The following is a 14,245-nucleotide window of genomic DNA, read 5'->3' as shown; positions in this document are numbered from 1 at the left end:
GGGCTTGGGAGAGGCATCAGGCCCGTGAGAGTGGTCTTGAAAGGGAAGCAGATCTCCATGAAACGGAGGAGAGGTATGCAGAGGGCTTGTTTGACCCTAGAGGAGTGGGGGGGGGGCTGAAGGTGGAACTGATCAGGATGACCCAGCTCCGACCCCAGTTGCTGCAGCTAGAAACATTCCAAGAGGGGGAGCCCCCCCCCAGATGCCGGATGGCTAAAGTCCCCCCCTAGGTGTGAAGTTTGGGGGAGAATCAAAGGATCTAGGGTTCTTTATCGTTCAAGTATGGAATTACATGCAAATGTACAGAGACGATTTTCCAAATGAAGCAACCAAGGTAAGAATAATTACTATGGCATTGGAAAATAAGGCAGCTGCATGGATGGTGACCCTGCATAATGCTGATTCCCCCCGTTGAGAGACTATAATAGATTTATGGCCGTCCTGAGGAAGCGCTTTGATGATCCACTCACGGAGCGCAAAGCAAGAATTAAATTTAAAACTCTCACCCAGGGAAAGAGGTCAGTTGCTGAATATATACAAGAATTTCATGAATTATCTGTGTTTATGAGGGGGTGGTCCAAAGAGGCATTGATGGATCATTTCATGGATGGGTTAAATAAAGAGATATACCAGAACTGTGTAAACACCCCCCCCTCCGCAGACTGCAACCCTGGTATGAACTGGCTGCGGATGTGGAGATTGACTTAGCCAGAGATAATTACCAAGAGGATAGTGAAAGTGAAAAAGCTATGCTTACCAACCACCACCACCCCCCGGAACCCTTAAAGGAGGGAAAAGTCTGCAAGCAAATAGCAATAGCAATAGCAATAGCAGTAGACTTATATACCGCTTCATAGGCCTTTCAGGCCTCTCTAAGCGGTTTACAGAGAGTCAGCATATTGCCCCCAACAATCTGGGTCCTCATTTTACCCACCTCGGAAGGATGGAAGGCTGAGTCAACCCTGAGCCGGTGAGATTTGAACCGCTGACCTGCTGATCTAGCAGTAGCCTGCAGTGCTGCTTTTAACCACTGCGCCACCTTGGCTCTTAAATCTAAGCCATTCATCTGTTTCCACTGCGGGAAGGAGGGGCACCAAGCAACAAACTGCCGCACCAAGATGACCCCAAAGCCCCCTCTTCGGGGGGGGGGAGAAAAAGCTAAAGAAACCTCCCGGCAAGAGGAGGGAAACTGTCATGAAGGGGGAGGAACCTAATCTACAGTTCCGCCCTGCCCAGGGGGAAGAGGAATCACCCTCCTCGTCAGAGGAAAGTGAAACTGAATCTGACACCGAACGTCTGGTAAGTTCCCGATCGGGTCCCATGACTATCCCAGTTGAACTTAGGGTGCCCTCTACTGGAGCACAAGAGAAAATGCTGGCTCTTTTAGATTCAGGATGCACACGTTGCATTGTTAGCCCCGAAGTAGTGGAAAAATTGGGCTTGAAACTGAAAACTTTAAAAGTCCCGATTGCTTTTTGCCAGTTGGATGGCTCAATAGCTGGGGGGAGCCCTGCTCATTTTGTAACTAAGCCAATAGACATGTGGATGGGAACTCACCAACAGACAATAAACTTTATTGTGGCTCCAGGAATGGACTGGTCTCTTAGATTAGGCTTGCCCTGGCTACGTAAATGGAACCCACACATCAATTGGAGGAAGGGATGGTTACGCATCCAATCTGCTACACCCCCTGAGGGAGTGGGTGGCTCCCAAATGGAGTAATGCTGACCCCAACCTAGCAGCCAGGGGGCAAGAAAAAATTGAGGGGGAGGAGAAAATCCCAAAAGAGTATTGGGACCTAAAAGATGTTTTCAATGAAAAATCATCTGATAAATTACCCTCACACCGTGCCACTGATTGCAGCATTGATATTCTCCCTGGGGTAAAACTTCCAAAACCTCAGATTTATTCAATGACCCCCAGTAAAATGGATGAGTTAAGAAAGTTTATTGACAAAAATTTGCAAAGGGGATTCATTGAACCTGCTAGACCCCGAGTAGCTGCTCTAGTTTTGTTCAGAAAAAAGAAAGATGCCTCCTTTCGTCTATGTGTTAATTACAAGAACCTGAATGCGGTCTGTGTTCAGAACCTCTATTCATTACCTTTAATGAAAGATATGCTGGCCTAATTGGGTAAAGAAAAGATTTTCACGAAATTAGACCTGCGAGAGGCCTATTACAGAGTCAGAATTAAAGAGGGAGATGAATGGAAAACTGCTTTCAACTGCCCTCTTGGTTGTTTTCAATTCTGAGTACTCCCATTTGGCCTGCAGGGGACACCAGCTGTTTTCATGCAACTAATAAATGAGGTTTTGCATGACCACCTGTACAAAGGCGTGATGGTCTATCTTGATGACATCCTTATTTACACAGAAACACGTGAAGACCATGTGAAATTGGTCCGCTCAGCGCTCAAAAAACTCAGTGCAGTGGAACTGTATGCAAAATTGTCTAAGTGTGAATTTCATCAGGAGAAAATTGACTACCTCGGGTATCGCATCTCCCATGATGGCATCGAGATGGACCCAGCAAAGGTCCAAGCTATCATTGAATGGGTGCCCCCCTGCACCCGCAAACAATGGCAAAGTTTATTGGGATTTGCAAATTTTTATCGTCAATTTATTTCCTCGTTCGCCAGCATTGCCCTCCCTATTACGAACCTCCTAAAATCAAAAGGGGAGGCCAAGCCTAGGCCAGGGAAGCCATTAAATTGGACTATGGAGTGTCAAGCCGCATTTGAAAAACTAAAACGACTGTTTGCGGCTGAACCAGTTTTGAAATACCCAGACATGGATTTGCCATTTGTGGTCCAGGCAGATGCTAGTGATGTTGCAGTGGGGGCAGTATTACTACAAACAAATGCTGAAGGGAAACTGCAACCCTGGGCTTATACCTCTCGGAAGCTGACTGAGACAGAGAGACAATGGGCTATATGGGAAAAGGAGGCTTTTGCAGTCAGCTAGGCTTTGATGACCTGGCAACATTTCCTGGAGGGGGCTAAACACTCTTTTGAGGTATGGACTGATCACAAGAATTTGGAGGTGTTAAAGACCCCTCGAAAGTTATCTCCTAAACAGATGAGATGGGCACAACATTTCAACAGGTTCAATTTCACTTTAAAATATATCCCAGGGGGAAAGAACTTTATGGCGGATGCTCTATCCCGACTCCCACAATACAACAGCTCAAAGCTTAGCGTGGTTCACCCAGCATCCCAGCGAAGAGTCTCGCTGCTCCGGTGGTCACCAGAAGCCAGAACAACTCTAATTTTGAGGTCACAAAGGACCTCATCTTCAAACTCAGAAGGAGCTTGGAGGGATACCTGACTCCCTTGCCCACAATCCGACCGAGTCCTTGGTTGCGGCTTGGAATGTTGCAGCGGCTGAGGCACTACATCAGATTGTGCCTTTGCAGCCTCTCCGCAGCAGTGAATCCAGGAGGGCACCCTAGTTTACCGAGGAACTCGGGGAGATGAAGCACCAAAAGAGATGCCTAGAGCGACGCTGGAGGACTAGCAGCTCTGAATCTGACCGAACACTATTAAGAGCCTTTATTAGGACTTATTTAGTGGTGATACAGGTGGCAAAATGTGCACATTTTTCCGCTCTTATTGCATCCGCGGAATCTCGCCCAACCACCCTATTTAGGGTGACCCACTCCCTCCTGAAAGGTAAGGAAGCGGGGGAACCCCTGAAGAGAAGAGCTGATGAGTTTGTTCAGTTTCTGTTGGATAAAATCACTCAGATTCAGGCAGACCTGGACTCTACTTGGGCAGCACCAGCTGAGATGCCGAGGGAGAGTCTTAGTCAGATTTGCTGGGATGAGTTCGAGTTTGTCACCCCTGAGGAAGTGGACAAGGCCATGGGAGCGATGAGTGCCTCCACCTGCTTACTGGACCCATGCCCCTCCTGGCTGGTCTCGACCAGCAGGGAGGTAACCTGTGGCTGGCTCCCGATGATTACGAACGCATCTTTACAGGAGGGGTCTTTCCCGCAACCGTTAAAAGAAGCGGTGGTAAGGCCCCTCCTTAAGAAGCCTTCTCTGGACCCAGCTATTCTTAAGAACTATCGTCCTATCTCCAACCTTCCTTTTTTGGGAAAGGTTGTCGGGAAGGTGGTGGCGCTTCAACTCCGACGGACCTTGAATGAAGCAGATTATCTAGACTCCTTTCAGTCTGGTTTCAGGCCTGGGTACAGCACAGAAACCGCTTTGGTCGCACTGACCAATGATCTCTGGCGGGCCAGGGATAGAGGACATTCCTCTATCCTAGTGCTTCTTGACCTCTCAGCGGCCTTTGATACCATCGACCATGGTATCCTTCTGCGACGGTTGGAGGAGGTGGGAGTGAGAGGCACCGTTTTACGGTGGTTCTCCTCTTACCTCTCTGACAGGTTGCAGTCGGTGTTGGTCGGGGGACATAGGTCCACCCCTAGGCCCCTTAAATGTGGTGTGCCGCAGGGCTCGGTCTTGTCCCCCCTCCTATTTAACATCTACATGAAGCCGCTGGGCGAGATCATTCGACAGCACGGGGTTAAGTATCATCAGTATGCTGATGATACACAATTGTACCTCTCTGCCCCGTGCCAGCTCAGTGTAGCGGCGGATGTGATGTGCTGATGCCTGGAAGCTGTCAGGATCTGGATGGGGGTGAACAAACTTGTACTCAATCCCGACAAGACTGAGTGGCTGTGGATGTTGCCCCCGAAGGACAGTCCAGACAGTCCATCCTTGATCCTGGGGGGTGAAAACTTACACCCCTCAGAGAGGGCCCGCAATTTGGGAGTCCTCCTGGATTCACAGCTGACACTGGAACACCATTTGTCGGCTGTGACTAGGGGGGCCTTTGCCCAGGTTCGCCTGGTGCATCAATTGCGGCCCTACTTGGATCGGGAGGCACTCCAAATGGTCACTCACGCCCTAGTCACCTCAAGTCTGGATTATTGCAACGCGCTCTACATGGGGCTACCCTTGAAAAGTGTTCGGAGACTGCAACTAGTTCAGAATGCAGCCGCGGGAGTGATATTGGGTGTACCTAGGTACACCCACGTTACACCGATCCTCCGCGAGCTGCACTGGCTACCTATTGGTCTCCGGATGCAATTCAAGGTGTTGGTTATTACCTTTAAAGCCCTACATGGTGTAGGGCCAGCATACCTGCAAGACCGCCTACTGCCACATTCCTCCCAACGGCCGGTGAGATCCCTCCTTCAGATGCCATCAGCCAGACAATGCCGGCTGGCGGCTCCCCGGAGGAGAGCCTTCTCTGTGGCTGCTCCGACCCTTTGGAACGAGCTACCCCCAGAAATCCGGACCTTACCCACTCTTATGGCCTTCAGAAAAGCTGTTAAAACCTGGCTCTTCTGGCAGGCCTGGGGCTGTTGACCTCATTGTTGAGGTCCAGCCCTGATCGTAACAAATGCATGTGTGTTGATTTTAACCTGTTTTTATTTTTTATTTTCAGTTTTTATTATTTCTTTTTTTCTATCGTTGTAAGCCACCCGGAGTCCTCCGGGATTGGGTGGCCTATAAATCAATTAAATAAATAAATAAATAAATAAATAAATAAATAAATAAATAAATAAACAAACAAACAAACAAACAAACAAACAAACAAACTCAAGGAGGGCCTTGAGTCTGATGAATGGTTTAAGCAACATTCAAATGAGTGTACCATGAAAGATGGTCTGCCTTGGATAAGGGCTAAAGTGTATGTTCCTGCTACCATTAGAACTCTGTTCTATGGGCCCATGATTCACACATGGCAAGCCATTTCGGATTTGTGAAAACTCTACCTCTCATTAAAAGGCAATTTTGGTGGCCATCATTGAAGAAGGACATTGAGTCTTATGTGGCCAGTTGCCCCACATGTGCTCCTGCGAAACGGCTGCCAGGTAAACCCCAGGGTCTGCTCCAAGGTGTGGCCCATCCAGAGGCTCCATGGAAGGAAATATCTATGGATTTCATTGTTGAATTACCAGAGAGTCAAGAGAATACTGTGATTTGGGTCGTTACGGACTTGTTTTCCAAACAGGTTCATTTTGTTCCTTGTTCCAAAATCCCGTCGGCTAAATCCTTGGCTAAATTGTTCATTACTCATGTATATCATCTACATGGTGTACCGGACTGCATTATCTCTGATAGGGGGGTTCAATTCACTTCCTTATTTTGGAAAGAATTTTTGAAGTTGATTGGCTCCACCCAGGGGCTAAGCTCCGCCCACCATCCTCAAACTAACGGAGCTTGTGAAAGGACTAATTCTGTTTTGGAAAAGTACCTCCGATGTTTCATTAATTATCAGCAAGTTAATTGGGTTGAGTTGTTACCTCATGCTGAAGTGGCCTACAACAACTTGGTGCACAGCAGCACGGGCTTTACCCCGTTTAAAATAATGTTTGGCCATGATTTTGTACCTATCCCGGAGGTTCCACGAGGAAAGCCACAAGTCCTGTCACTCTCCAAATGAAGTGACCAACTCTGCAAAATCTGGCCTTTGGCATACCGGGCGCTGAATGCTGCTCATCGAGCGCATAAGAAACAGGCCGAGAAGAAGAGAACGAAACCAAGAGAATACAAGGTTGGAGATCGGGTGTTTTTGTCTACCAAATTTCTCCAAACCACCCAAAAGTCTAAGAAACTGGGTCCTAAATATGTCAGTCCGTTTCCTATTGTAAAGATTATTAACCCTGTGTTGGTGCGCCTGGAACTACCTAAGTACCTTAACCGTGTTTACCCAATATTTCATGTCAACCTTTTGAAGCCGGAACACACTTCCCCTCTGCAAGTTCCTCTACCTGCACCACCTGCCCCTCTTCTCATTGAGAGAGAGCAACATTTTGAGATTAAGGAGATTTTGGATTCTAGAAAACATAGAAATCGGATTCAATATCTAGTATCCTGGAAACATTTTTCCCCCTCCCAAGCTGAATGGGTCGAAAGGTCCCACGTGAGGGCTCCTCGACTTTTACATAAATTCTACTCTACCTACCTCGACAAGCCATGACCTGGATTGACTTTGACATTTCCACCTTTTTCTTGTTCCTGTTTTGTGTTGTCTGTCTGTCTGTCTGTTTTTTTTTTCTGCAGGGATGATTTCCTTTCCTGACGGAGGGCTGGATGTCAGGCTGTGTTTTGCTGCTTGCTTTTGGCTGCCATTGAAACGGGGACGGGGGGCATGGTATTTGGGTGGGGGAATTGTTCTGTGCAGGAGTGACTGTAAAAATGGAGTTGTTCTCACCATCTACTGCACATGCTGCAGAGAGAGGAGTTGCCGCCAAGGCCAACTGTCTGGCATACCAACCTGATGATGATTTTTGAAGATGTCTCCCACATGATACCTGTGGGGTGTTTGGATTGGACTATGGGATGGGGTTACCAAGGGGAGGGGGTTGGGTCACTTATTGATATCTATGATTACGCATGCTTTTGCCTCAGATCTTGCTTTGCCTAGCTACTATCTACTCATAACCAGTAAAAGTACTCTTAATTCTGCAAAATGGAGTTGAGTGGTTTCTTTCTTGGTTACTGAGGGAAGCAGCCCTGACACATCTAGAATAATGCATGATTTTTCTGTAGAAACTGAAATTATGAATAAATGAAAAATTTATTTCAGCCGTAAGATAAGAGCATTCACCTAGTAAGGACATCCCGTTCTAGTCCAACAAGCCCAGATCCAATGTACCAGCCAAAGAGAGGCAAAGGCCTGGGTGAGTCCAGGAGTCCCAGATGGGCTCTTCTGGGCAAGTGCAATCCTATCTAGACCTAAAGTCAGTACTGGAGGTGAACCAGATTGGTTGTCTAGAACAGCATCTCCCTGTTGCTGAGATTCAACACGAGGCTGTTTTATCCCATCTCAGCCTTCTAGATACCTGAAAAGGACGTCCCACAGCCCCTCCACCTGGGACAGCAGTGCACATCACAGGGCTTTCTCACCTCAGATTGACAAGGGTTTAGATGTAGAGCTAAGTCAATACAGGTAATCCTAGAGCAGTTCATTTAGTGACTGTTCAAAGTTACAACAGCACTGAAAAAAATGACATGACCATTTTTCACACTTATGATCGTTGCAACATCCCCATGGTCACAGGATCAAAATTTAAAAGTTCAGCAACTGATTCATATTTATGACAGTTGCGATGTTTAGAGGTCATGTGATCGCATTTTGCAACTTGTGTACAAGCAAAGTCTATGAGGAAGCCATTCACTTAACAACCTTTTTAGTAACTTAACAACTACAGTGTTTCACTTAACAACTGTGGAAAAAAAGGTTGTAAAATGGAGCAAAATTTACTTAACAACTGTTTCACCTAGCAACCTACATTTTGGGCTGGATTGTGGTTGCAAGTAGAGGACTACCTGTAGTACTCCACATTGGTGGCACAGTGGTTAAATGCAGCACTGCAGGCTACTTCAGCTGACTGCAGTTCTGCAGTTCGGCTGTTCAAATCTCACCGGCTCAAGGTTGACTCAGCCTTCCATCCTTCCGAGGTGGGTAAAATGAGGACCCGGATTGTTGGGGGCAGTATGCTGACTCTGTAAACCGCTTAGAGAGGGCTGAAAGCCCTATGAAGCGGTATATAAGTCTAACTGAAAATATTCAAATGCGAGCAAAACTAGTCCTTTTTCGACATGATAGATGATTTTGAACTGAGAGATATTTGGCGAGAAAGAAATGCAGAAGACTTTACCTTCTTTTCTGATAGACACCAATCCTTTTCTAGGATTGACTTCATACTAACTACCAATGATTTGCTTTCTAGGGTAAAGAAGACAAAGATATGTTCCAGAGTTTTATCAGATCATAATCCGGTTTGGATGGAGTTGGGAGTTGGGACGCAAGCAAGAAGGTCTTGGAGATTGAATAAAAATTTATTTAGATATGAGAAATATATTAATGAATGTAAACAATTGTTAACAGAATACTTTGTTTTTAATATGAATAAGGGTACATCTATGGAAATAGTATGGGATGCAAGTAAAGCGTATATGAGGAGCTTTGATAAATCTAAATAGATTACATAGACATAAACAGGGGGGAAAGCGAATCGAACTGAAAGATGAAATTAGGAAGAAAAAGCTGGAGTTAATTTTAAAACCAAGATTTTACTCAATCAAAAAAATTATAGACCTATATCATTACTTAATGTAGACCAAAATACTAATGAATAGGTTAATGTTGGTTATCCAGCAATTGAGTCATAATGATCAAACAGGTTTTATTCAAGGGAGACAAATGAGAAGTAATGTAAGACTAATTGTTAATGCACTAGAGTATTTGGGAAAGAATAACCAAATCCCTGCTGCGCTCATATTTCTAGATGCTGAGAAAGCCTTTGATCGAGTTAATTGGCAATTCTTGCTGAAAATATTGCAAAAAATGCAAATAGGATAACACTTCTTACAATCAATCAAAGCAATATATCAGCAACAAACAGCTCAAATTATAGTTAATGGAAGTTTAACAGATTCCTTTCAAATTGAAAAAGGTACAAGGCAGGGTTGTCCCTTGTCCCAATTATTGTTTATCATAACTTTGGAATTATTGTTGAATAAAATACGGAGTTCGGAGGACTTACAGGGAATTAAGATTAGGCAGCAAGAATATAGAGTACGTGCTTTTGCGGATGATTTGGTTATAACATTAACCCAACCGCAGAAATCTAGTAAGGTCTTAATGAACATGATTAATCAATATGGTCAAGTGACAGGATTTAAAATGAATTTAGGGAAAACAAAGATATTACCTACAAATATGAATACTAAACAAAGGGAAGGACTAGAAGGATTGACAGGATGTGAAATAGTTAAAAAGGTCAAATATTTAGGAGTTTATATCTCAACCTCAAATAGGAAGCTATACAAGTATAATTATGAACCACTTTGGCATAGTATACAGACAGAGATGAAAAATGGGAGAAATTACAGTTATCTTTGCTGGGAGGGGGGAGGGAGGGAAGTATATTAGGCTTGAGGAGGGGTGTTGGGTTTTAAAGTAATATGATTGTACATGTATACTGTCTTGTCTTATTTTTTTAAACAAAGATATGTTATGTATATTGAAATGGAATTATAAATACCATCAATACAAAATGGAACTTGCTCAGAAGCTGAAATACACCAAGTGAATGAGAGGAAGAGTGGGAAGCAGAGGAGAGAAGAAAGATAGGAAGAGAGGGATAGGAGAGAGGGCAAGGGGGGGAAGATGAGGAGGATAAGGAGGAGTTGAAAGGGGAGAGAGGAGAAGGAGAAAGGAAGGGGAAGTAGAGTAGAAAAGGATGATGGAGGGAAGAAAGGAGATAGGGAGGGGGAGGAGAGAGGCAGAAGAAAGTGTTGGATAAGGCATAAATATGGTGTATGGAGAGCATAAGAGCCAATAATTGGTTTTTCTTTTTCTTTTTTCGGGAGTTGATGGCAAGATGAATTGATGTAATTATTTAATAACACAACATGATATTGGCTATGTAATAGTATACATGTGATTATATGTTATGAAAATGGAAAATAAAAAGTTTTTATGATAAAAAAAAATAGCGAGGCCTTCTTATGGCATTATGGAATGACCCAGTATGCTCAGGCAATGGTCATTTACAATGGTCAGACACAATTACAATATGCTACTGTATATGATACTATATATCAAGGGTGTCAAACTCAAGGCCCCGCGCGGTGCTTAGATCTGGCCCTCGCTGCCCTGTTAATAGTGAAGGACCAGCCCGCAGTGTTTCTACCAGAGGAAATGGAGCTCGCGAGGGCTGTGTGAGCTGGCAGAGCACTCGGGACACCACAGGCGCCCCCTGACACAAGTGATGTCATGCTGGCCATGCCCCCTGGCCCCCATCAAGGTCAAACACAACCCTAATGCAGCCCTCAATGAAATTGAGTTTAATATGATATATGATATGATTCAGTTATTGTGAGGAGCCCTACATAGTAGAGCATCAAGTTTAAAAATATATGTTTCTATCTTACAGCTCACCGTTCACCTATTAGGATCAAGTACTTATGGAGAGGTAATTCCAGATTCAGACAAAGTGTCAACTCTTGTCCACTCACCTTCGCTGAGGGGCCGGCCTGAGAACCACATCAGATCACTCCTAGCTAAGAGGAAGCCCATGGGAATGTTCCAGCCCGAAGTCCACCTAGCTCCATTATGGCAACTTCGGACTCCTTTGAGCCTTTGGATATCCAGCGTTCCACACTTGGCCACAGCCACTGCAAACACACAGCTACCTAAGATAGGAAAAGTTAAGAGTGGAAACAACATTCACTTGTAGAGAACAAAACTTCCTGTGATGAGGAATCTTTTGCATCAAATATGGTACTTCTGATTGATAAGGAACCTAACCCAAAAGCATTTTGAAACATTCTGTTCTGCAGTATTTTATTTTCTTAGTTTAAATTCAATCCGAAAGAAGTCATTTCAAGTCATGGGATACATCTCCAGCAGAATGACTAATGCCATGGTTTTGTCCAATGAATTTTGTGGACAATATTTGGTGAAAGTATAAGTAAAGTAATACATCTTGACCTTACTGAAATAGTTCTTTATTTACAATGGATGGAGGGATTTAAATATACTTCTCCTTCTGTTAGCTCCAGAGGCCAAACACTCTTTCCTTATACAAGAGTCTCTCTTTCCCAATTCTTCAAAATAAAGCACTGGTACAGCTCTGCTCAATTACCTTCTTAGCTTTCTTCACATTTGCAGAGACTCATAATCTCCATATTTGCTCGGATGAGAGGAAAAGACCTCTGTGGACTTTTAAGCAGAGACGATGGTGTGGCCAAGATCAAGATTCAAGAACCTCTCTGGTTAAAGAGAGGACAAGTAATTACCCACTGGTGCTCCAGATGGCTGCTCCTCATGAAGAGACCACATGACAGTAGTCAACTCATGGATTTGAGTGGCAGGAGATGAGGGAAGCCATTAAGCTCTCAACTGCAGCAGAACATCTGTAGTTACGAGGTTCATCAAGCTGCATTTTCTAAGCACTTTTGGATTATAACTATTTTAAAGTTAAAAGATGTCTTCCCAACCACAAACCTGAAACACTATGTGTTGAGTGATCCTTTATTCCAGAAAGCAGGGAAAAATTAAGCAATACTTTAAGTAAATGGCAAAAAAAAAACCTAGATAGGAATTTAATCCAAGAACATTTGAAACAAACTAAGGGTGATTTATGTAATGGAATTATTAATGGTGGTTAAGAAATGCAAAGTTTTCTTGTTATGAAGATTGGAAGCAAGTTCTTTAAACAATTTTTTTTAGACCTCTTTTTCTTTCTGCACTTTCCATTTTTCTTTTCTCTATTCTTTTCTTTTTTTAATATCAATTTGTCTTATCTATTGCTTTTATTAACATTTATAATCCTTTTTTGAAATAGTTATAGCCCTGGGTATAGCGTCTAGGTCTAAATTTCACTGGCATCAGTGAGCTTTCCTTGTAAGGAGACCTGCCAGGGTGGGGCAGGTGGCCCAAAGCAATTTTCCTCCCTGGCTTCTTTTCTGAAGAAACTCTGCAGCCTGATCTTTTCCTCCAGCACCAGGACTGGTCAGAACATCCAACCCACAATAGCTTTTTGTCCTAGAAATCCCTCCTCTGTCAACAGCCTTGGACTGGGAGATTCCCTGACTTTCTCTGGACCCTGGTCACTGGTTCTGAAACACCTTGAATAAATGGACATACTGGATTACTTCTGTGGATACTTGCCCCCTGTGCCCTGTCCAATGAACTCTTGAGGAACTTAAGACCATGCAACAGAATGCAATCAATGTTGCTCGCTTCTGGCAAGCACCGCCTAAATTAGGCTTTTGTATATTTTACCTTTTATGTTATGTTTGTACATGCCCACACATAAAATCTTAGCAATGATGCTTCAGATACGAATAAAGAAGATTGGCTCTGGGAAGAAGGTAACTGACCTCCCAAATAGATCTCCTTGGCCACCACAGTCAAGCCATAAAGCTTCACAGCAGAGTAAACATCTCCGGCATCCAAGGAAACTGCATCAGCTTTATTGTCCTGGGAGAGATTTAAAGCAACATTTTTAGTTTCTTGTCTCCCAGCTCTTCTGGTCCATCTGGTTGCTTTTAATTACAGAAAAATATCATTTGCATGATGCAATAGTTCAATGTTTCTCAACCTCGGTGGTGTGGACTTCAATACCCAGAATTTCCCAACCACCCAGGCAGTGGATGTCTTGTGCTTGGTGACCAGGGGATGCAGTGAATGATGGCTGTCTTTTCCTCAGGACCGTTTAGCATCAGGAATCCAGGAAAAAAACACCCAGGAAAAAACCACACACACTTTATTTTTTTTAGGTGCTCAATGCTGATTTTTTAAAATCTGAGTATTACATCTCAGATAACAATGTATTGCAATGGTTAACTAGTAGCCAACAATATCTGGACATTAATCTTTTGCAAATGAAGCAGGTACGCTTATTACAGGTAACATGTTTTCCAGTGATCCCACCACTTCACCATTATGGAGTGCTGAGGGAAGGTCTATTTCTTCCATTTTTGACTACCTTGAGCACCTATGTAAATGAAGACTCAATCAACCAGGCCAAAAAAATGGTTAAATCATGGGCTGTTGGTCTGGTTAGATCATGGCAACTGGACCAAAGTTTATTAAACTAAGATGTTTAATTACTTGTTCATTACTTCAGTCCCAATGAAAAATTTATGTTAGGCAGAGAGTCGTTGGAATGCACCAACTTTTGCCGTGATAACTGCAGGGGTTTTCCCCCCAAAATGTATTGTAAAAATTAAAATGTTTAATAAACTTTGGTCCAGTTGCCCTGATTTAACCTTTTTAGAAGCACCTAGGTTACCTAGCTGAGGTTCTTGGAAGATGTTATGCTCACATAGCAAAACACCAGCCTTGAGCACCTGAAAAAGCTGAAGTGCTTGTGCTTCTTTCCTGGATTCTCGATGCCAACAGCCCTGAGGGAAAACCCAGAGGGAGAGACAGCAATCGTTCACTACATCCCAGGGTCACAAAGCACAAGACATCCACCCTGTCATCCCAGCGTAATGAGAGATGCTGTCATGATTAAATAACATGTTCAAAAGGGTGGCATCCTCAACTAAATGAGTTACACCTCAGAGGATCTGTGTCATCTACTCGGTAATTCAGCAGCTCAGGGATGATCTGATAAAGTTGTTTCTCCAAAGAAGTAAATAGTAATTTGTGCTATTCATTCATTCATTTATTTATTTATTTAAATTATTTATTTATTTACAAA

The 14,245-nt window shown here is 43.8% G+C and overlaps 1 protein-coding gene across 1 annotated transcript in view; it reads right to left on the bottom strand.

Annotated features, from left to right (window-relative positions):
• Positions 1-14,245, bottom strand: part of LOC106552074 (lactotransferrin) — a 34,363-nt gene that overhangs the window by 16,163 nt on the left and 3,955 nt on the right. Inside the window, exons 3-4 of the mRNA XM_087705905.1 lie at positions 12,918-13,017; positions 11,049-11,225 (exon numbers count right to left, since the gene is read on the bottom strand). Of these exons, the coding sequence (XP_087562031.1) occupies positions 11,049-11,225; positions 12,918-13,017 (277 nt within the window). The remainder of the gene's footprint in view (positions 1-11,048; positions 11,226-12,917; positions 13,018-14,245) is intronic.

Source organism: Thamnophis sirtalis, unplaced genomic scaffold, assembly GCF_051295495.1.
Source record: "Thamnophis sirtalis isolate CommonGarterSnake01/CBP01778 unplaced genomic scaffold, rThaSir2_p1.2 scaffold_2, whole genome shotgun sequence".
NCBI classification, from domain to species: Eukaryota; Metazoa; Chordata; class Lepidosauria; order Squamata; family Natricidae; genus Thamnophis; species Thamnophis sirtalis.
Note: the sequence above shows the minus strand (reverse complement) of the source record. Positions and strands in the feature narration are given on the sequence as shown.